Source organism: Mesoplodon densirostris, chromosome 10, assembly GCF_025265405.1.
Source record: "Mesoplodon densirostris isolate mMesDen1 chromosome 10, mMesDen1 primary haplotype, whole genome shotgun sequence".
In the NCBI taxonomy this organism is placed as follows: Eukaryota; Metazoa; Chordata; class Mammalia; order Artiodactyla; family Ziphiidae; genus Mesoplodon; species Mesoplodon densirostris.
In genome coordinates this window covers 20133665-20158826 of record NC_082670.1, presented here as the reverse complement: position 1 = coordinate 20158826, position 25162 = coordinate 20133665, and the positions used below count along the sequence as shown (strand labels likewise).

General features: G+C 39.9%; 1 protein-coding gene across 1 annotated transcript in view; it reads right to left on the bottom strand.

Moving 5' to 3' along the window:
* The window catches only part of MRS2 (magnesium transporter MRS2), a 103000-nt gene extending 79881 nt beyond the window's left edge, over window positions 1-23119 (bottom strand). The window contains exons 1-9 of the mRNA XM_060110692.1: window positions 22818-23119; window positions 20929-21002; window positions 18489-18525; window positions 17127-17239; window positions 15034-15207; window positions 12773-12903; window positions 11638-11754; window positions 3092-3244; window positions 2717-2834 (exon numbers count right to left, since the gene is read on the bottom strand). Of these exons, the coding sequence (XP_059966675.1) occupies window positions 2717-2834; window positions 3092-3244; window positions 11638-11754; window positions 12773-12903; window positions 15034-15207; window positions 17127-17239; window positions 18489-18525; window positions 20929-21002; window positions 22818-23007 (1107 nt within the window). The 5' untranslated portion in view covers window positions 23008-23119. The remainder of the gene's footprint in view (window positions 1-2716; window positions 2835-3091; window positions 3245-11637; window positions 11755-12772; window positions 12904-15033; window positions 15208-17126; window positions 17240-18488; window positions 18526-20928; window positions 21003-22817) is intronic.
* Window positions 23120-25162: the final 2043 nt, after the last annotated feature.

Genomic DNA, 25162 nt, shown 5'->3' with positions numbered 1-25162 from the left:
ATGGAATATTACTAAGCCATAAAAGAAATGAAATGGAGCTATTTGTAATGAGGTGGATGGACCTAGAGTCTGTCATACAGAGTGAAGTAAGTCAGAAAGAGAAAGACAAATACTGTATGCTGACACATATATATGGAATTTAAGGAAGAAAAAAAATGTCATGAAGAACCTAGGGGTAAGACAGGAATAAAGACACAGACCTACTAGAGAATGGACTTGAGGATATGGGGAGGGGGAAGGGTAAGCTGTGACAAAGTGAAAGAGCGGCATGGACATATATATACTACCAAACGTAAGGTAGATAGCTAGTGGGAAGCAGCCGCATAGCACAGGGAGATAAGATCGATTGGTGCTTTGTGACCTCCTAGAGGGGTGGGATAGGGAGGGTGGGAGAGAGGGAGTCGCAAGAGGGAAGGGATATGGGAACAGATGTATATGTATAACTGATTCACTTTGTTGTAAAGCAGAAACTAACCATTGTGAAGCAATTGTACGCCAATAAAAAAAAAAAAAGAAAACAAACAAAAAAAATCTGCCTTCCAATGCGGGGGATGCAGGTTCCATCCCTGGGCAGGGAACTAAGATCCCACCTGCCGCAGGGCAACTAAGCCCGCACACCGCAACTACTGAGGCCTTGCACTCTGGAGCCTGCATGCCTGAACTACTGAGCCTGCGCCACAACTAGAGAGAAGCCCACGTGCTGCAACTAGAGAAGCCTGCATGCCACGACGAAAGATCCTGCATGCCGCAACGAAGATCCCACGTGCCGCAACTAAGACCTGACACAGCCTAATAAGTAAATAATTTAATTTAAAAAAAAACCTGTGCAAGTTCCGTGTTATATTAAAATGGAGCAAAGTGGAAAGTGCAAGTCTTGGGGACTAAATCCTAGTTCTGTTATTTCCTAGCTCTGTGTCCTTGGTCAAGTTACTAATGTTTTCTGAGCCTCAGTTTTCCTACCTATAAAGCAGGGAAAATACATTCATTTTCAGAGTTTTGATAACTGAGTCAAATAAAGCATGCAACTGCCCGGAACACTGCCTGACACACAAGAATTTAAACGAAGAAAAAAAAAGAATCCCTCATTAACACTGCCTCACAGTGTACTACAGTTTTGTCAAACCTTTCCCACGTGTAATTACACGTTTTGGGAATCATAAGGTAACCTAGGTTATCTACGTTATAACAGAGTCTAACAATATGGGATGAATTTTAAATGAGTTAGAGTATATATTTTATTTCACTAGGGGAGTATACATGTTAAAACTTTCTGTTTAAAATCCATTAAAGGGACTTCCCTGGTGGCACAGTACTTAAGAATACACCTGCCTACAAGCAGCTCATGCAGCTCGATATCAAAAAAACAAACAACCCAATACCAAAATGGGCAGAAGACCTTAAGAGACGTTTCTCCAAAGAAGATATACAGACTGCCAACAAACACATGAAAGGATGCTCAACATCACTAATCATTAGAGAAATGCAAATCAAAACTACAATGAGATATCATCTCACACCAGTCAGAATGGCCATCATCAAAAACTCTACAAACAATAAATGCTGGAGAGGGTGCGGAGAACTCTTGCACTCCTGGTGGGAATGTGAATTGGTACAGCCACTATGGAGAACAGTATGGAGGTTCCTTAGAAAACTACAAACAGAGCTACCATATGACCCAGCAATCCCACTACTGGGTATATACCCTGAGAGAGCCATAATTCAAAAAGAGTCATGTACGAAAATGTTTCTTGCAGCTCTATCTACAGTGGCACGGAGATGGAGGCGGCCTAGGTGTCCATCATCGGATGAACGGATGGGGAGGATGTGGCACATGTATACAGTGGAGTGTTGTTCAGCCATAGAAAGAAACGAAACTGAGCTCGTTGTAGTGGGGTGGATGGACGTAGAGTCTGTCGTACGGAGTGTAGTGAGTCGGAAAGAGAGAGACAAACGCTGTATGCTAGCACATGTATATGGAATTTAAGAAAAGAAAAAAAGATGTCATTAGGGGCCTAGGGGTAGGACAGGAATAAAGACACAGACCTACTAGGGAATGGACTTGAGGATATGGGGAGGGGGAAGGGCAAGCTGGGACAAAGTGAGAGAGTGGCATGGACATATGAACACTACCAAATGTAAAACAGATAGCTAGTGCGAAGCATCCGCGTAGCACAGGAAGATCAGCTCGGTGCTTTGTGACCAAGTAGAGGGGTGGGATAGGGAGGGTGTGAGGGAGGGAGATGCAAGAGCGGAGAGATATGGCAACATATGTATATGTATCACTGATTCACTTTGTTATAAAGCAATTATACTCCAATAAAGAAGTTAAAAAAAAAAAAAAGAATCCACCTGCCAATGCAGGGGACACAGGTTCGAGCCCTGGTCTGGGAAGATCCCACATGCCACAGAGCAACTAAGCCCATGTGCCACAACTACTGACCTTGTGCTCTAGAGCCCGCGAGCAACAACTACTGAAGCCTGCACACCTAGAGCCCATGTTCCGCAACAAGAGAAACCACTGTAATGAGAAGCCCACATACCACAATGAAGAGTAGCTCCCGCTCACCGGAACTAGAGAAAGCCCACGCACGCGTAGCAATGAAGACTCAACACAGCCAAAAGTAAAATAAAGTTCTCTTTAAAAAAAATCCATTTAAAAAATTATCTTCAAAACATTAAAAACAACCTCTAGATTACTGAAATAATATATTCTCACCTCCTCAAGGGACGATTCCAAATTCATTCCAAAAGCAACTCCCATTAGTCCAAAGAGTGAAAGAGAGAAGGTTCCCATGGTCAACTGTAGGTTCAACCTCATCATCACATTACGGTGGCTGGGGAGGAGAACAACTGCTTAGTTCAGAAGATCTTACCAACTACACGCAGCAAATTCACTACATAATCTATTAAAGACCACATGGATTAAACATACACCTTAAAAAAAGGACATTTCCATGTAGTAATTACAAACAATAATGATGGTATAATTCTTTCCAAAATGGAAAAACAAAGCTATCCTTAAAAGCTTTATTACTGTGTACTATTTTATAAAGAAAATACTTACTGACTGTTTTATACGAGGCCTTCTTACCTGTCCAAGTTGATGAATATGATACTCTGTGAATCATCAATCAGTGCCCTAAGTTCCCGAGCTGCATTGGAAAGATCCTCAGCTAATCGGTAGTAGTTTTCCAACAGCAACTCCATCTCTTCTGCATGGTCAATCCCAGCACTGCTCTTTTCACTTTATTTAAGAATTAACATAATTAACATGCCCCCAATACATGCATTATACATTTAGTACCACAGAACTTCCTGAATTAGTATAAAATATTCAGCTACCAGTGAAAAAACTACCCTTTGCCATTACTATTATTGTGATTGAGGCCAGTCTGGAGTGGCTTTGCCAACTGATCCTAAACATGACACAGGTAGTTGAGGACACGGGTTCCATCCCTACACAGGCCTCACTGTATTCCATGGCCCTGATCCCAGGGACGCTCATGCAATGCTACCAGTTACAGGAAAATGCAGACATGTGAATGCTGATGAATTAGTGCAAATCCCAAATCACTATCAGGTAAAACAAAACCAAAAACTAAAAATGAACATAAAGAGCATTTCCTTTCCAAGGTAAATATATAACATCATTTTCATATATGAAGTAAACCGTTTTTGAAAAATGTCAATACAGTCAGAGGGCTCAAGATGGCAGAGGAGTAGGACGGGGAGCTCACCTTCTCCCACAAATACATCAACACGTGGAACGACTCTCACAGAACACCTACTGAACACTGGCAGAAGACCTCAGACTTCCAAAAGGGCAAGAAAATCTCCACATACTGGGTAGGACAAAAGAAAAAAAAAGAGAGAGAGAGAGAAAGGAACCGGGAAGGGACCTGCTCCCCAGAGGGAGCTGTGAAAGAGGAAAGGTGTCAGAACACTGGGAAGTCTCCTCACTGGCAGGGAGATCAGCTGGGACGGGGGGCGGGGTGGGGGGAGCTTCAGAGCCTCGTAGGAGAGCACAACAAGCAGTTTGTGGAGGGCAAAGCGGGGAGAGCCCCACACAGTCAGTTGGTGCCACTGCCTGGCATTCCCCAGCCTGAGACGGTCCTCCACTGGGGTGGGTGGGGGCTGGGTGCTGAGGCTCAGGCTTCGGAGGTCAGAACAGGGGAGAAGACTGGGGGTGGCTGCCTGAGGGGGCTACGGTGTGGTGCGCCACCACTGAGGGAAGAAGCCTGGGCCCCCCAGAGAGGTAGGGCACCACTGCTGGGGCGGGGGCATGAGGAGAGGGGTGGGACCTCCATAGGAGCTTATTTCTCAGGCAGCAGGGCACCGCTTACATGAGCTCTGGGGGTGGGCACGGGCCACCACTGCCATCTCAGGCTCCAGAGGTGGGAGCAGCCTGCCAACGCCGAGGGTCCCGTGACCAAGCACCAACCACTGCCCCTGACCTCCTGGGAGCATGCATGGGGCGTGCACCTGCTCACCCTCTGACAAGGGTATAATGGCCAGCACACGCTGAGGAAAGAGATGGCAAGCATCCAAACCAAAAACAGCCCTCAAGCCAAAAAAATATTAAACCCACAAAAGCTAAGCAGGAATGCTCCCGCATATAAATAGCCCTCCAAGCCTACAGTAGATAATTGTTTCTCCTAAACTCACAGTAAGAGAAATATAAGCAAAATGAAGAAACGGAGGAACCACTCCCAGTTAAGAGAATTGCCCTGAAGGAACAATGAAACATACCTCTTCAGTCTAAAAGACACCGAGTTCAAAGAGGAGGTAATGAAAATACTGAAGGAATTAAGAAAGGCCATCAACAGAAATGCAGATTACTGTAAAAAGGAACTAGAAACTATAAGGAGGAGCCAAGAAAAATTAGAAAATTCATTTACTGAAATGAAAGCTAAGCCAAAGGCAATGAATAGCAGAATGAATAATGCAGAAAAATAAGTGATCTGGAAGACAGAATAATGGAAATTACCCAATCAAAACAGTAGACAGAAAACCAAATGAAAAAAAATGAAAGCAATATAAGAGACCTATGGGATAATAGAAAGTGTGCCTATCTATGTATAATAGGGATTCCAGAAGGAGAAAAGGGGATTGAAAATATATTCGAAGAAATTATGGCTGAAAACTTCCCACATTTAAGAAGGAAACAGATATCCAGATACAAGAAGCACAGAGGGTCCCATACAAGATGAACCCAAACAAACCTACACCAAGACATACTATAATAAAAATGGCAAAAGTTAAAGAGAGGATTCCAAAGGCAGCAAGAGAAAAACAAAAAGTTAGTTACAAGGGAATCCCCTTAAGGCTATCAGCTGATTTCTCGACAGAAACACTGCAAGCCAGAAGGGAGTGGCAAAATATATTCAAAGTTTTGAGAGGGAAAAAATCTGCAAACTGAAATACTCTATCCAGCAAGATTATCATTTAGAATAGGAGGGGAAATAAAGTTCTCAGACAAGCAAAAACTAAAAGAATACAGCAATACCAAACCTATCCTAAAAGAAATATTGAAAGCTCTTCTCTAAATACAAAAGAAGACGATATAGGAAAGGGGAAATCACAGTTGAAAAGTAAATCACTTAAGTTAGCCAGTATACAGATCAAAAAGAAAAAAAAAAACCTACTGTGAAAGGATGGTAAACACAAGAAACAGCAAAAGGATAAATATGAAGCTGTAAAAAAGGACAACAAAATCATAAAATGTGGGGAAGGAGAGTAAGAAAATGTAGATTCTTGTTTTTTAGAATGTGTTTAAGCTTATATGACTATCAGTCTAAAGCAAGCAGATATAGGAAGGGGTTAACATACTTGAAAAACAGGGCAACCACAAATCAAAAGCACACACTAGATCCACAAAAAACAAAAAGAACACAAGCATAAAATAAAAGGAAATCATCAAACCACAAAAAAGAAAAACAAAAAGAAAAGGAACAACAACAAAAATCCATAGAATCAACTGGAAAACAAGGTTTAAAATGGCAATGGATACATATGTATCAATAATTACCTTAAATGTCAGTGGACCGAATGCTCAAATCAAGACAGAGTGGCAGACTGGATAAAAAAACAAGAGCCTACAATATGCTGCCTACAAGAGACCTACCTTAGGGCAAAGGACACACACAGATTGAAAGTGAGGGGATGGAAAAAGATATTTCATGCAAATGGAAATGACAAGAAAGCAGAAGTTGCAAAACTCATATCAGACTATAAAGTAGACTTTAAAACAAAGGCCATAAAGGAAAAGAACACTATATAATGGTAAAAGGATCAATATAGGAAGAGGATTTTACAATCATCACCATATATGCACCTAACATAGGAGCACCAAATCCATAAAACACTAACAGACATAAGGGAAGAAATTGACTGGAATACAACAATAGTAGGAGATTTTAACACCCTACTCACATCAATGGACAGATCTTCTAGATAATCAATAAGGCAAGAGAGATCCTAAATGATGGAATAGGACAGTTAGACTTAATTGATATTTTCAAGACATTACATCAAAAAAACCAAAAACCAAAAAACAGAATACACATCTTTTCAAGTGCACATGGAACATTCTCTAGGACTGACCACATACTAGGGCACAAAACTAATAACCTCAACAAATTTAAGAGTATAGAAATCATTTCAAGCATCTTCTCTGACCACAACAGCATGAAACTAGAAATCAACCACAGGAAAAGAAATGAGAAAAAAATGATTATATGAAGACTAAACCATATGCTACTAAAAACCAATAGGTCAATGAGGAAATCAAAAAGGAAATTAAAAAGTACCTTGAGTGAGTCGGAGCGAGAAGGACAGATACTGTATGCTGACACATATATATGGAATTTAAGAAAAAAAAATGTCATGAAGAACATAGGGGTAAGACAGGAATAAAGACACAGACCTACTAGAGAGTGGACTTGGGGATATGGGGAGGGGGAGGGGTAAGCTCTGACGGGGTGGGGGAGCGGCATGGACATATATATACTGCCAAACGTAGGGTAGATAGCTGGTGGGAAGCAGCCGCGTGGCGCGGGGAGGTCAGCTCGGTGCTTTGTGGCCGCCTGGAGGGGTGGGATGGGGAGGGTGGGAGGGGGACGCAGGGGGGAGGGGATATGGGAACGTATGTATATGTATAACTGATTAAATCTGTTATAAAGCAAAAAATAAAAAAATAAAAAAAAAATAAAAAAGTACCTTGAGACAAACAACAATGAAAACACAACCACACAAAATCTATGGGATACAGCAAAAGCACTTCTTAGAGGTAAGTTCATAGCGATACACGCCTTCCTCAAAAAACAAGAAAACATCTCAACAACCTAACATACCACCTAACATACCAACCTAACATACCACCTAAAAGAATTAGAAAGAGAAGAAAAACCAAAACCTAAAGTCAGCAGAAGGAAGGAAATAATAAAGATCAGGGAGGAAATAAATTGAGATTAAAAAAAATAGAAAAAAAATCAATAAAACCAAAAGCTGGTTCTTTGAAGGGGTAAACAAAATTGACAAACCTCTTGCCAGGCTCACCAAGAAGAAAAAAGAGAGAACCCAAATAAGCAAATTAAGAAATGAAAAAGGAGAAATCTCAACTGATATCACAGGAATACAAAAACCCGTAAGAGAATACTATGAACAATTATATGCCAACAAATTTGACAACTTAGAAGAAACAGACAACTTTCTAGAAACGTATAGCCCATCAAAACTGAATCAAGAAGTAGATAATTTGAACAGACCGATTCACTAGAAGTGAAATATAATCTGTAAAAAAACAAAACAAAACTCCCTACAAACAAAAGTCTAGGATCAGATGGCTTCACAGGTGAATTCTACCAAACACACAAAGAAGAACTTATACGCATCCTTCTCAAACTCTTCCAAAAGACTGAAGAGGAGAACACTCCCAAAGACATTCTATGAAGCTACATACCATCACCCTGATACCAAAGCCAAAAATACCACCAAAAAAGAAAATCACAGGCCAATATCTTTGATGAATATAGATGCAAAAATTCTCAACAAAATATTAGCAAACTGAATCCAACAACACATAAAAAAGATCATACTCCACAACCAAGCAGGATTCATCCCAAGTTCACGAGAATGGTTCAACATACGCACATCAATCAGTGTCATACACCACATAAAAGTAAAAAACCACATGATCATCAAAAGATGCAGAAAAATGGCTTCCCTGGTGGCGCAGTTGTTCAGAATCTGCCTGCCAATGCAGGGGACACGGGTTCGAGCCCTGGTCTGGGAAGATCCCACATGCCGTGGAGCAACTGGCCCCGTGAGCCACAATTGCTGAGCCTGTGCATCTGGAGCCTGTGCTCCACAACAAGAGAGGCCGCGATAGTGAGAGGCCCATGATTAAGAGTGGCCCCCACTTGCCGCAACTAGAGAAAGCCCTTGCACAGAAACAAAGACCCGACACAGCCATAAATAAATAAATAAATAAATTCAAAAAAAAGATGCAGAAAAAACCTTTGACAAAATTCAAAATCCATTCATGATAAAAACATAGTGAAAGCCATTTATGACAATCCCAAAGACAGTATACTCAATGGTGAAAAGTTGAAAGCCTTTCCACTAAAATCTGGAACAAGACAAGGATGCCCACCTTCACCACTTCCATTCAACATAGTATTGGAAGTCCTAGCCACAGCAGTCAGACAGGAAATAAAAGGTATTCAAATTGGAAGGAAAGAGGTAAAACTGTCACTATATGCAGATGACATGATACCATATACATAGAAAAGCCTAAGGACTCCACACAAAAACTACTAGATCTAATAAGTGAATTCAGCAAAGTAGCAGGATATAAGACTAACATTCAGAAATTGGTTGCATTTCTTTACACTAACAATGAAATATCAGAAAGGGAATGTAAAAAACAATACCTTTTAAAATCACACCAACAAACAAACAAAAAAACCCTAGGACTAAACCTGAGCAAGGAGGTGAAAGACTTACATGCTGAGAACTATAAAACATTAATAAAGGAAACTAAAGAGGATTCAAAGAAATGGAAGGATATCCCATGCTCTTGGGTTAGAAGAATGTTGTTAAAATGGCAATACTACCCAAAGCAATCTACAAATTTAATGAGATCCCTATCAAATTACCCATGACATTTTCCACAGAATTAGAACAAATAATCCAAAATTTATATGGAACCATAAAAGACCCAGAATTGCCAAAGCAATCCTGAGGAAACAAAAACAAAGCAGGAGGCATAACTCTTCCAGACTTCAGACAATACTACTACAATAACTCTTCCAGACTTCAGACAATACTACAGTAAGCAAAACAACGGATCAATGGAACAGAATTGAGAGCCCAGAAATAAACCCACACACCTACCGTCAGTTCATCATCTACAAAGGAGGCAAGAATATAAACAGGAAAAAGTCTCTTCAGTAAGTAGTGCTGGGAAAGTTGGACAGCTGCATGTTAAGTCAATGAAGTTAGAGCAAACCCTCACACCATGCAGAAAAACAAACTCAAAATGGCTTAAAGACTTAAACATAAGACATGACACCATAAAATTCCTAGAACAGAGCATAGGCAAAACATCATCTGACATAAATTGTACCAGTGTTTTCTTAGGTCAGTCTCCCAAGGCAATAGAAATAAAACCAAGAATAAACAAATGGGACCTAATCAAACTTACAAGCTTTTGCACAGCAAAGGAAACCATAAAGAAAATGAAAAGACAACCTATGGACTGGGAGAAAGTATTTCCAAATGATGAGACTGACAAGGACTTAATTCCCCAAATAAACAAACTGCTCATACAACTCAACAACAAAAACACAACCCAATCGAAAAATGGGGAGAAGACCTTAATAGACATTTCTCCAAAGAAGACATACAGATGGCCAGTAGGCACATGAAAAGATGCGCAAAATCACTAATTATTAGAGAAATGCAAATCAAAACTACAATGAGGTACCACCTCACATCAGTCAGGATGGCCATCATTAAAAACTTTACAAATAACAAATGCTGGAGAGGGTGTGGAGAAAAGGAAACCCTCCTACACTATTGGCGGGAACGTAAATTGGTGCAGCCACTATGGAAAACAGTACGGAGGTTCTTCAGAAAACTAAAAATAGAACTACCATACGATCCAGCAATCTCAGTCCTGGGCATATACACCTGGACAAAACTATAATTAAAAAAGATACATGCACCTCTATGTTCATAGCAGCACTATTCACAATAGCCAAGACATGGAAACAACCTAAATGTCCATCAACAGATGAATGGATAAAGATGTGGAGGTGTGTGTGTGTATATATATACATACACACACACACACACACACATATATATGCATGCACGCACATGCACACACACACATGCAATAGAATACTACTCAGCCATAAAAAAAGAATGAAATAATGCCATTTGCAGCAACATGGATGCAACTAGAGATTATACTAAGTGAAGTCAGAAAGAGAAAGACAAATACCATATGCTATCACTTATATGTGGAATCTAAAATATGGCACAAATGAACCTATCTACAAAACAGAAACAGACTCACAGACATAGAGAACAGACTTGTAGTTGCCAAGGGGAAGGGGGAGGGAGAGGGATGGACTGGGAATTTGGGGTTAGCAGATGCAAACTATTACATACAGAATGATAACAACAAGGTCCTACTGTATAGCACAGGGAACTATATCCACCCAATCTCCTGGGATAAACCACAATGGAAAAAATATAAAAAAAGAATGTATATATGTGTATAACTGAGTCACTTTGCTGTATAGCAGAAATTAGCACACATTGTAAATTATCCTCCCTACCAAGGAGGATAAGTGGGAATGAAGCACTCTGTAAAAGACACTTATAAAGCATATTAGAGATAAATTGGTCTAAGAAGCAAAGAAAGCAAGAGTTACAAGAGTGATGAAGTTTCTGCTACTATATCTAGCTGCTATAGTATCAAGCGTTATAGAGCCCTTTTTATCTTAATCGTTCATTAGAATATAGATAACTAATTTCTCAAAATGTTGAAAAATCTGTACACACTACAGAAACTATGCACATCACAAAGGTGTATTAATCTCTGATACTGATCTGCAAAGTACAAAAATGAAATATTTGGGGTATTTTAAAAGTCAACATTTAAACTTGGGTGTGCACAAGAAGTGTAAATGATTCCTAAATTCATAAGAGATAAAAGGTTTATAAGATGAGAGCATTTTTATATTAACCAGACTTACAGAATCTGTGCCAGTGTCTCTACTCGCCTCCCTGCACCCCTTTCCCTCTTCTCTCCTGAACTCTCCAGGTAAGTTATCTGGGTAGATTTGTATGTTACTTTGGTGGCCAGTCCTTTGAAGATAAAGGTAATGGTGCATGTACAGTCAAAGCCCAGCATATTGTTGTGTACACAGTGTGCACTTAATAAGTCCTCATTAAATTCAATCAGATGCAATATGGTACAGGAAATAGTGAAACAACTGGGGATGAAAAGTGCCTACATCCTCTATCCCAGAAAAATGTTGTGTCCTCCCTAAAAAGTCATCCTGAAAAAGACAAACAACTGATCCTAAGAGAGAAACTAACAAAGCATGACTGTCTACTTACAAGACTTGTGGGTCACTCCACTTTGTCAGACAGAGCTCTTCCAGCAACTCTTCTTCATCCAAGATCTCCAAAATGGACTCTTTGAATATTTTAATATCTGTTTCTAACTCTGACAGGCTGTAAGAGTAGTTGCATAAAAATGATCAATAACATAAACCTATAAAAATATTTCCCTACAAGAATAATGCCTTTTTAGTGTCTTATCAAGTAGATCTACTTATAAATTCATGGTAAACACTGATTTGTAAAAAAAAAAAAAAAAAAATTTTTATATTTACTATGCACTCTGAGAATCAATTCCCAATTCCAAAACTACATTAAGTAGTAAAATTAACCAATGATATAATTTTCAGCATATATTATTTACCTCAGAAACATATAATCACTGTGATTTAAGCTTCTGGGCTCAGAAATTTATCTTTACTCTTAATAAGTATGGCAGTGATGAACAGACTATTTACTTTTAATTCATAAAAACATCCTAATATTTTCAGACAAAGAACTACTGATTCAGGAATTTTAACTGTTAACTCCTGAATGGATTTTTAGGGGGTACAAATCCTGAGGGCATGTTCATTCAGTCTGTAATATAAATTAAAATATTATCCTTAAATTCTGGAATGCATTATGATAAACAAAAAAACCCATGGACCTTGGAGGGAAAGAAATTTGGATTTGAGTCTAGATTTGCTATTTAGTAGCTGTTAAAGTTTAGACAAGTTACTTAGACCTCAGTTTTCTTATCTTCAAAATGAGGACCATGTCAACAGGATTGCTGACAGGATGAGATGACATCACACACATAAAAGAGACTGATACAGCATTTCATGCAAAATAGCTTTTCAATAAACATTAGTTTGTGTGCCCCCTTTAGCTCAACTTCCCACCTAGGCTACTTTCTTAAAGTTATGAAAGACAGTGAAAATCAAATATGGAAATGAAGGTACTGAGAGTAAGTCACAAAGTAAAAAATGTCATTATCATTAGCAAGATTAGTTGGTATTTTTAAAACAGCTAAGAATTACACTAATTTTGGACCTGAATATACGTTAAACATTTCACTGTTAAGACTACTGAAAGAGAAGTTTAAGACATTTGTGTCTAACTTCCAACTTGGTAAATCACCCATATTTACCTTTTGCCATTTTGTAGTAAGATGTGCAGTTTGCTTCTGTCTATAGAAGAATGTTTGGGATCCACTAAAGCTTCCAATGTCTCAAGGATAATTGGTTGCAAAATGCTAAGTTTCCCCTGAAGAGTGTTGATCTAGATAACAACATGACCTTTCATAAGAATTAAAACAATCTTTTTAGAATACTCAGGGTCAGTGAATCCTCTGATTAAATACAGAAATCTGTAATAGCTAGGAAGGCTGGTAACATTTCAGAACATGGTCACTGCTGGAATGCCCATCCCAGATGATTAAAAACTAGATCTCCTAGGTTAAAAGATAACCATGCATAACGTTGTTAGTAAACTCCCATTTGGTTGCCAAGGAATTAACTCCCATAAGACTCTTCCCCCTACAGACACCAGACACTTATGAAAGGAATGGAGGACTGATTAAAAGAAAAGCTGCCGTTCTTTGGTTAAAACATAAACTTGGGCTTTCCTGGTGGCGCAGTGGTTGAGAGTCCACCTGCCGATGCAGGGGACACGGGTTCGTGCCCCGGTCCGGGAAGATCCCACATGCCACGGAGCGGCTGGGCCCGTGAGCCATGGCCGCTGAGCCTGCGCGTCCGGAGCCTGTGCTCCGCAACGGGAGAGGCCACAACAGTGAGAGGCCCTCGTACCACAAAAAAACAAACAAACATAAACTTTACATCTGGTAAACAATACCTATGTTCTTTGTAAATAGGATACAGTTCAAAACTCCTATGAACAAGGCTCTTTTGAAAACCAAAACATACCTTAGACTTTACAAAATAAACTTGAAAAGTCAAGTGTATTTATTATTCAGGTTAATATAGGCACAGCAGGAACCAATCAGCAGATATACATTGATACAGCTATACTAGTTCTTAAAATATTAAAATTCTTCCATACCTGTTGGTAAACAGCAGAACAGCAGCTGAACTAAGCAGTAAGATTAATTAATAATGTAAATTCCAACATATACTGTCCATCCCAGCATTAGCTGCTAAGAGCTTAGTCAGTCTGTGTAGCTTGCCAGCGACCGTTTATACCTTCATTTCTTTCCATTTTTTCCCCGCTTAGTAACTGGGCTTCAACTAGTCACCATCTCAGTGGCCGGCACGAGCTGGTGCCATTGCCTCATTAACCTGAGTAAGGAACAGAGCCCTCTCCTACTCCTTCAGTAGAGCAAGGCAGACAAGGAAGGGTGCCAGGTTCCAACAACCCCCACCCACCTCATGTCCCCTTTACTCTCCCCTCTTCTTCTCCCACTCTGGCCAGCATGCTCATGGCACTGACTCTTGCACGTAGCCAGGTACTACATGACTAACGTAGTACCTGAACAGTAGTATCCTAATAGGGGGAAGAAAAGATGAAAGATTTGTCGGGGCCAGGAAAGCAGTGACCATCCTTGTTCAGAGCCTGACAGGATCCCCAGACACTCAATGATTATCAACTTAAAGGAGGAATGGTAAGAAGAATTGTACACGGTTTCTATGTCAAACTAGGTCTCAAACACAGGCATCACTCAGCTAGCTCAAAAAAAGGATTACACAAACAAATCAAAGAATGATATGGAAACTATCAGAATGATTTGATGAAAGATTTGTGCTATAATATTTATCATGTGCAAGCAGTTACACAACAATTTAGAGAATAAAATGGAGTACAGTTAAAACCTTCTGATATGTTCATTTATATCATATTTAGGATAAGTATTTTTGAATTAGCATCCCTGAATACACTTATTAAAATTGAACAACAGATAAACAACCTGAAATGAGCTTCACTGAATGTCATAACATGACTGTCAAAGAGACTCTATGTATACCATACCTAGAGACTTTACATCTATTTGTTTGGGTCATAAATTTTAAGAATTAAGTACTTTCTGCATATAAGACCCTTAGAAATGTTTTTATTTGGGGGAAGGGTGTGGTTAGGGAAAACGCTACTAAAACAATACCGGGCTTCCCTGGTGGCGCGGTGGTTAGGAGTCTGCCTGCCGATGCAGGGTACGTGGGTTCGTGCCCCGGTCCGGGAAGATCCCGCATGCCGCAGAGCAGCTGGGCCCGTGGGCCATGGCCGCTGGGCCTGCGTGTCCGGAGCCTGTGCTCCGCGGCGGGAGAGGCCACAGCAGTGAGAGGCCCGCGTACCACAAACAAACAAACAAACAAAAAAACCCAATACCAATGTGTCTTCCTCCTCAATAGCACTGTAAAACCAGAAAACATTCAAGAAGCTAAATAAAAACAGGCTTACCCGATATTGCAGGAGTGCTTCTATAGCTCTAAATTCAAAAGGTAAAGGGTATGTGACAAGTTGACCCTCTCCAGCCAACTGTGAAGGGAGCTCCCGGAACAGCCACTGCTCTAAATTTAAATTACGATAATCTAGTATCAGAAGACACTCTGGAGTTATCACAGCTTTCAAATACTGGGGAAAAAAAAACAACATATATATATATATACACACACACATATATATATGTACACACACACGCGCGTATGTAAGTTGTAGAGTTGTAGGGAAAAAATAACCTTCATAAAAGAGGATTTAATACTCTATTAATTTTGGACTAAGCCTAAACCAAATCACTGTTCATTTGGTTTTTCAAAAAAAGTCAAGACTTTTTTTTTTTAAAGAGAGGAAGCCTAAAATAAATCCAAGTCTTGATACCTCTAACTCAGTCTCAACAGAACTAGAATTAAACAAATTATGTATTTATTAGGACTTCCAGGGTAACCATGAGGAATATAGAGAACAAAGGAAACAAGATAAGGTCTTCTTAAAAGTCAGGTATTCAGCAGACTTTTAGAAAAGATTTAGTTTAATCATGATTAGTTTGGCTGAAATGGGAAAGTTTCCTTTTTAAAATATCACCAAAACACATTAAGCTAATTCAAAATGATAAAGATAAAATGTATCCTTAGCGCTCTAATTTAGAACACTATGAAATTAAAAATTTATTCTAAAATGACTGATATCTTTTATGTTAGAAGAGTAACACAGAAGAGTAGCCTGTGGCCACTGTATTAGTGACATAAAAATCAGAAATTTTTCTTTCACATTTTCCCCATTTTACAGCTGATCCTTGAACAACACGGGCTTGAACGATTCGGGTCCACTTACATGCAGAATTTTTTCAGTAGTAAATACCACAGTACTACACTATCTGTAGTTGGTTGAATCTGAGGATGTGCAACAGCAGATATGGAGGAAACGTGACTATAAATTTTATGTGGATTTTTGACCGTGTGGAGGTTCAGCGCCCCTGACCCCCATGTGGCTCAAGGGTCAACTATAATATGAACATTTTTATTCAGAAAAGTTGAAAAATTACACAGTGAAAACCTATACACATACCAATTCGATACAATTAACATTCTGCTAAATCTGCTTTATCACATACTTCTCTATCTCTTCATTAAAGAGGTACTGTTTGGAAGGGTGCTATCTATTGATAATAAAAGTGAAGAATGTGTTTTGGAGAAAAATCACTTGGGAAAAGACTGCTTCCCTTTTTAATTTTTTAAAAAATTAATTCTAGATAAATTGACAAAAACCTGCCATCAAAGACTTTTTGAAGAAAGCAAGTCTCATGTCCACTGCAGCACCGATACCACTGAGACCTGCGTCCCCTCATCTATTTCCAAACCTTAAACATTAGCCCACCAAAATAACTTAAAGCTTTCCATAAAAACAAAAATTTAGGGCTTCCCTGGTGGCGCAGTGGTTGAGAGTCCGCCTGCCGATGCAGGGGACACGGGTTCGTGCCCCAGTCCGGGAAGATCCCACATGCCGCAGAGCAGCTAGGCCCGTGAGCCATGGCTGCTGAGCCTGCGCGTCTGGAGCCTGTGCTCCACAACGGGAGAGGCCACAACAGTGAGAGGCCCGCGTACCGCAAAAAAAAAAAAAAAAAAAAAAATTTAAATTAAGATGATAAACTTTAAAGGATATTCTTAGGCTATTTGGAAAACCAGAATATATTCTTAGTAGCTGAAGTTACACTACAATTACACATAACTGTATACAACTGAAAATGTCTATTATAAATCAAGATTCTTTCTCTTATTTCAGAAACTAGAGACTAAATTCAAACAGTGAGAATGGAGACCGAAGTCAGATCTTTTCCATCATAAATAGAGCAGTGCTATGCCTGCTGAGCATTATGTATATAATCCATGTAAAATGAGTTTTACTCTTAACAACATGTTATATTATAAAATATTCTATGTTTCACATAGCTATTTTTATTACGAAATTACTTTTAACCTAGTTATTGATCAAGATAGTTAGGAAGTAACTTTTATAAGACTGCAGTGGAGAAATGTATATGAAATAAAATCCTTTACCTCCATTCTCATGATAATCCTATTGTTTCTGGTTGTGATGCTCATTAAATGCTGAAACCTCAAATCTCTGGCTTGAAGACCTAATTCTTGATATAAGTCAGTTTTCTTCCTTTCTATAAAAGAAACATGTTCAATAAAAAAAAGTGGGTAAACCAACAAACCGAAAAGTTTAGGTTTTTATATCAGAGTACCCTCCCACCACCAAGATAATCTTCTATTACTACCAGAAACGAGAGCTAAACTGGGTCTTTTTAATACCCATTTCTACCTCAAAAACATACTCAAGCTAAATCTGGTCAAACTAATTTTTCTTTTCTCCTTTTAACCATACTTCATAAAATTTCTCTGTACTTAGAAAAGCCCCTTGGGACCAATATAAAAACCATAGCTATACATCATTGGAATTTACAGTATCAATTTCTAGCTCTAGATTCATGGATTTTTAAATATGAACTGTATAGAACTACAGTTCTATTTTCTATTTTTTCCTTACTACATTATCAACTTCAGCATTTTAAATCTATGAACAGACAAGTTCAATCTTCTTTGTTCTTGGACTAATACAAAATGAGAAAATGAAGTCAGTTCTCACACTAGATTCTCCTACCTGAGAACTAAATTTATTACCTAAGAGAAAGCAAAACAGATGAAGGAACTCAAGAAATGATGCTCGCAATAGTAGCATCTATTCTTGTAGTATCAAGTCACACCTGTGATAGAGCTCTAAGTAGAGTAACCTTTTGAAGGAGATGCCGAGCCAAAAAATGCCCACAATACTCCACTAGGATCTTAGCAACAGCAGGAACAGGACCACCGGGTGGGAAGGACGTGGGAGACCTGAAGCCTGCACCTGAGCTCAGACAGTAAAGTTATGCTTGGTTTCATTTAAAAAAGTAACCGTCCATAGGAGCCATCGCTGGCAGAGTTCCATCTGACTGCCATCCAGTGCCCTGTCCCTTCTGTCTGCTGTCACCCAGTGCTACTGCAATAACAGTGGTATTATGTGATTCTCTGCCTTCAACATGGTACAGGAGGAGAGGGACATGAGGACCGGGGCAGTGAAAGGGAGACTAAGGAAGAGAAACAAAAGGGAGAAGAAGAGTGTTTCTCTCTCAGCTGCACACCAGCCTATGCTCTTCTTTTAACATCCTGTTAGAGTGAAAGTGGCTCCTGACACAACAACAACACAGATCAGGTGTTGCCAGTTCCAATTAGGACAGATTGGCAAATGCTGAAAAAGATCTCCTTCAACACATCCATATATGCAAAGAATATTCTACTCAAAATATTATAATTTCTTGACTTCCAGTGGGTTCACTCATTCACTGCTGAGTGATTTAAAAGAAAATTACAGATACTCACCAAAAGAAGTAACCTTTCCCCCTTTGTCAAATTTTGTCTGGAGAGAGATAATAAAATATTATTTTCTCCCAAATCAGTACACTATTTATGGTATCATATCATATGGTATTATAATCCTCCCAAATACTGAAATACAGATTAAAAACCATAACTGCCCTTAAGTTAAATTCAGTTTTGAGTTAAGGGTCAAAAAAAAAAAAATCCCTTTCCCTTTGCTAGGACAAATCTGACCTTGGATTAACTTTCTAACTTGGATCCCCGGGAGATCTGATAAAGGAGTGTCAGTTGTGTTACTAGGCAACAACGCTTATGGTAAAAGTGACTGGTAGACAGACTGCCCTGGACTGGAAAGACTAAGAACAGACTACAGACACCTGTGGGGAAGCCATGGTTCTGCCTTTCCCGAGTGTAGTGGTTCTTGTAACTGACTATGCTCCTTGTGGGAGCCCTGGATGTGTCTCTGGGATGGTTACAAGATACTGGCACTAGAGGGCCTGGGAATTCTAAGCCAAGGTGGATCTCACAGCCACATTTGAGAATATCCTCTCCTCGCACCTGAGCTGTCACACAGGGGGCCACAGGAGCCCCTGCCTGGCTGTAAGGACTTCTTTTGAAGAGAAAACACCTAATGCTTCCCTTCTGCACTTCCTATCCTTTATCCTTCTGAACAGACTGGGACCAAGTGTGGCTTATCTTGTGAATCTAAGTATCTATGGGAGGCTATGAAGTCTCTCTGGTGGGTGTTGCAGAATCAATAAATGTTTACAAAAAAGACCTCTTCTGATAGTTTAGAAAGAGGACACAATGCAGAAACTGTGCTTATTTCCTATAAAGCAGAGGGAAGGTTTTCCTGTAATACTTGTCCATAGTCAAGTTTGAAGATATCAAATAATATTTAATGAATCACTAGGTACTGGGCTGTATTAATTACTATTAAATATGCATTTTCAGGAAGACATACTCTAAGATACAGTTGTAGGTCCAAGTCCTGGGTTATTACCATGGAAAATACACATGCTGTGTTAATAATAACACAATAAAACCTCACAATATATATATCAGCTTGCTTCTCATGAGCAAAGATAAGATCAACAGGAATATATGAGTATCATAAAACATCAGAGTTCAAGGGAAATTTACATCAAGGGAAGCTTTATGTTTTGTGTAATACACACTAGCTTTCCTCCTTACACTTATTTCACAAATATATATATCTGCTGCAGAAAATTTGAAAATAAAGATAAATAAAACTATTTGGTCACAAATTTTAGAGAAAACCATGCTAATATTTTACTGAATGTCCTTCCAGACTTTTTCCTATTAAATATATTCATGTTACACACACTTCTTTGCAGTCTCCCCTCCACTTTCAACTTAACAATGTATGGTGAATATTTTTGCATCTCAATATTTATATTTTTTCCTTAATGGGATTTTTTTGGTTTAAAAAAAACCATGAGATCACACAAACTGATTTTTAAAAAAAATGTTTACCTTATAATATAACTCACATTATTTCAAATAGCATCAACTGATGTTAAGTGCTCTTGGTAGACAATGATTTCACCTGCAAAGAACCTTCTTTCAATAGTTAACACCTGATTTTGTACTGTTAATTAAACTGGCTAATTCTTCCAGAACAGTGAATAAGAGTGATAACCCCCAGAACTATGTGTAAAAGTTATCTTGTTCTGTATAGTTGATAAAGAAAAGTTCTTATGTTAGTAAGCCTAAATAATAAGGATGATATATAATGGCTAATATACACTGAATGCTTACTATGCATGAGGTATTATTTTTAAGGGTTTTACATATGTGAGTTAATTTAAATCTCACAATTCTATAAGGTGGGTACTTTTACCCCCAGCATACAGGTGAGAAAACTAGGGCACAAAGATGTTATCATAACTTGTCCAAGTCCATCCAGTTCGTAAGAGACAGAGTTGAGATCTGAAATTAGAAACTCTGGCTCAGAGCAAGCACTTTATTTTTCTCTCTCTAAATATGTGTGTGTGTGAAACACACCATTTGTGTTATTTTATTCAATTTTTTTTCTGAAAAAAAGAGAAAGCTGCAGAGATCATGACCCTTCAAAGCATGCACTCTCAGGTAATACACTGTGCTGCCCTCAAAATGCTTCTGCATATATTACGTTGCATAGCACAGGTTCAAGGCGTTTTGTAATTAACAGCCTTCAAGGATTTCTAAATAGATTTCTGGAGAAATCTTGAGTATTCAAATAGGCAGCTCTGAATTGTGATTTGAGCCACCTGTTCTAGTATTAAAAGATGAGCTCTATAGTCATTAGCAAAGTTTCGGGAGTGCTGTGAAGCAAACCTAGCTGGTACTCAGGTCACTGGCTAAGCAAAAGACAATGACTTATAAGGATTCATTATAAAACAAAGTAAGTAATATCATCAAACGGACCACACATACTCACCACAGTAAACACCGGGGCTACACTGGCTAAAGTGGCTTGAAAGACATCAGAAGTTCTAAACCGGTGAATTTCACCTGAAAAATGAATCAGAGAATTCCTTGTGATCATATGATTGGTTTTCACATGCAGCTAAGATATAATTCTCACAGTATGTGGAGGTCTTCAGACTATTTTACTATGTTTTGAATCTTTTTCCTAGAGGGAAAATAAGAAACACTCTTGTTAATATTTGTAGGTGATAATGTTACGTTTGGCAATGAATGAGTAGCTTAGGTGAGGCATTAGAATAATCTATGGACTCCAATCACCCTTTTTCCTTTCTAAGTATTATTGATATCTTATAGTTGGATGAACAAGTATATTACAATGTTCTGAGATTAAAATAAAATGTCCATTCTTTTTTGCCTAGTTTAGAAAGGCTCTTCATGCAAGTTACATTGGTACAGTTTAGAAAACATACATTCCAAGAACCACTTGACCTTTCAGCATTCCAATATCAGGATTATTTGACCTTTAAATTATGAAACCTACTGATTTTACTTCTGTGTATTAACTTCTTTTCCACACATATACTTTAGAGTGAACATACTTATGAAATAACCTACTGCACTGGAATGGAGACCCCAGTGAACTGGAATAAAGACAAATCTTTATTTGAAAATAAACCTATTTAAAACATGTGATTTCAACTGAAGTGAGCTCTCAAGTATAACCAAGTAAATTTTAATGCCCGACAAAGGACACTGTTCAAAATACTAAACATAAGAGGAATGAACAGAATTGCTATCTACAGAACGTGTAGATATATTCTCATTTCTGACCTTATTCCTTCCTATTACATACATTTAAAGACATGTAACTTGTTACCACCTGAGGTTTGTTGGTTCCCTTCTACAAAATACAAACTATGTTACGAGGGTCAGCTGAATAAAGGTTAAAGAGCTACACATCAGCACTTGCTAATCAGTCACAAATTAGATTAAATGTTACCATCTAATGTTTTGTTCTAAAACATGAGATGGGCTGAACCTGGGTTCCCAGGCATTTACCAAACAAAGAAGGGAATACGAAATGTAACCCAGCTTGGAAAGACTCTCCTAATGGGTTTGGGGAAGAAGGTGGAGATGGTGAGTTACTTCGGGAGCATTTTGAAAGTACAACTGAGAAACTTAGTTGAGCACGTTTTTTGCGAAGCCATATATTTTAATGCCTTTTGTTTCTCAGCAATCTTAGCACCCACACGGTCACATGTGTGAAAATGTCAACGTATTACCGTCATGCTCTATCATTCAGGGGAAAAAAAAATAACTCAAATTTCAACCCCGCTCCCCCCATCCCCCCGACTCCTTCTGGCTGTCTGGTTACACAGTACTTGGAAAAAAAGTCAGATCTTTCTCAGAAGCAACTCTTCCTATTAAGTTTCAAAGTCTTCAGCCTCACCTCTAGGTGCTTCCCCCACCCCTTACCTGAGCAACTGGAAAAGGTATAAATGTGTCCGTCCATAAGGAAGAGTAAGAAGACAGGGAAGATACTTAAAAAAATATTTCAGGTAGATAAGCCTAATCTTAGCTTCAGCACTATGATGATTAAAGTCTTTTCACAAGCGCACTTAGGCCTGGAGATTTGCAGCCGGGGCGGTGGGAAAGACAGAGGCCTGTCGGGTCGGGCTCTAGCTGGGCACAAGGCGCAGTGCTCAGTCGCGTTCGGGGCTGGTGGGACGCAGCTCGGCCCGCGGACCTCTGCAAGGGGACAAGAGCCGGGCGCCCAAGGGCGGACCTGGAGGCCGAGGCCGGAGCAGCCACAGCCACGTGGGCTCCGGCGGTCTGGTCGGGGCCCCGGGAGCACGGCAAGCCCGGCGTCCCGGGGCTGCGGGGCGGAGAAGGGAGTACCTGCCGTGGGGAGCCGGCGGGGCCCGTACAGCGGCGCGGCCCACCTCCTTCCGAGCAGCTGGGCAGCGCGGCCGCAGGCGGCAACGGGGCGAGTCCCGGGGGTCAAGCCCAAGGCTAGAGCGCACAGGGTGCGCCGGGGCAACCTCACCGCGCGGGGCAGGAGCTGGGCCAGGCTCCGCAGGCATTCCATGGCGCTGGAGCGAGGAGGAGGCAGCTGCAAGACCCCAGCCCTTCATACCTGAGGGTAGCGAAGCAGCCGGCACTTCGCGACGCCGCGCGAGCGCCCAAGCTGCAGCCGCTGCCTACCGGGCATGCGCGGAGCGTGCTGGCGTCTAATGTTCTGCGCATGCTCGGCAGGTGCCTTTGGGCGGGCATCTCGTGTCCCTCGGCCAATCGGAGTTTGTCTCCTGCACCTGAGTCTGTACCTGTAAAGCGTGTAGGGACCGGCTCGGGGGGGCGGGGCGCGTTCACGTGCGTGAGTCGAACTATCTAACCCAGATTCGACCCTTAGGGCCTTGGAGCGGTCAGGTCGGCGCGTAGAGTGTCGATTATTTCTATTAACTAGTAATCGTTAAATGTGAAAAAATACCCAGCATGTATATAATGCTTTGCGGTCTCTGGAGCACTTTCAAACGTATGATGCAGTCTGCAATTTGGAAGTGAGGAAATTATCCCATTCCCAACTCAATTTATATTTAAGTTTAATGTAGCAAAAATAATTAACCGTCATATGGAATGATATATTACATTTTGCTAGTGAAGACTGAGGAACATAAACGCGTAGGATTTATAGTCTGTATTTAATCAAACGTAAGATAGTATCAATTTCAAGGTGCCAGTTTATATACCACCAAGAAAGAAAAATTGCTGATAAACTTTGCTCTCTATATCATTTAAGAGTCATCCCAATTTCAGTCTGTAAAATAAAAAAAAGTTAGGCTTAGAATTGATGAAATATAGTATATATACATCTTTTTAAAGTGTGAGTTAAGACTTGTCGCTTACAAGGTAGAAATGCAAGGCAGACACAAGTTTCACAGATTCTCATTCAATCACTATGTATGAGTACAGAGCTGAGGAAACACGAGAGAACTTCTCCCCCCCTGTAGGATATTGAGACTGAGGATGGATTAGGCGGCAGTAGACAGAGAGAAGGCTTCCAAAACAGGGGACATTTGACTTGAGCATTGAGGGCAAAGGAGGACTTCCAGCAGTGCTTCCTTGGCAGTGGGATGGGGTGGGGTTTGGAAAGTCTGGAAAAGAGCCCTGGGTATATAGTACATGGCCGGTAGATTTTTCATGTAACTAAGGGCAAAAAGGATGAAATACATCTTTCAAGAACATTGCGTGCCTTCAGAGACAGTACTTAGTCCCCAGCATGAAGAGACAACTCTGTTTAAGATGACCCTTACAGAGCCTTAGAAAAACTCTGGGACATGGCCAGACACATGGCCTTAAAACTCATGTCAAGGATTTAGAATTTCATCTGAGAGGGGTGGGAGCCATTGTGGGGACTTTGAGCAGAGAAGTAAATCTGATTTATGTTTAAATGGATTGTTCAGGCTGTGTGGGGAAGAGATTACAGAAAGGTAAGCGTGGAAGCAGAGAGATGGTGATGATGGTTTGGGTTAAGGTGGAGGTGGTGGAGACTGGATGGGTTTGGTGCTATAAACTGAAGGCTGAGTTGACCAGATTTGCTGATGGGATGTAAATAAAGAGGCATAGAAGCTGACGCCAAATTTTTTGGCCTAAACAACTGGGCAATCATGGTGCCATTTACTGAACTAGGGAAATTTGGAGAGGAGCAAGTTTAGATGGAGAGCAGATGATGGCTTGGCGTTTGTTTCTGGGCATGTTAACTTTGAGAGCTCTACTAGACAGATATCTAAGCATAGATATCAAGTAAGCAGTGTGGAGTCTGGGGAGATTTTGGAGCTAGATATATACATTTGAGACTATATAGAAATATTTAAAGCCATATGATTGGGTGAAATCTCTTAGGAGGTGAGACAGGAAAGAGAAAAGTTCCTGTGATTCAGCTCTAGGTCCTCCAACATTTAATGGTTAAGAATCGAAGATGGATCCAGCAGAATATGAGAAGGCATGGCCAGGAAGGAGAAGTAAAATTAGAGAGGGTGGGATCCTTGAAGCTAAGTGGAGAAAGTGTGTCAGGAATGAGGAAGTGATCAGTTATGTCAAATACTACTGTTTGGTAAGTGAGAAATGAGAATTGTCTATAGTGGATGTGATGCTGTGGAGCTTACTGGTGATCTTGACAGGAACCGTTTTCAGAGAGTGGTAGGGAATGGGATCTGGATTATCACCTTCCTTTTTAAAATTTTTTT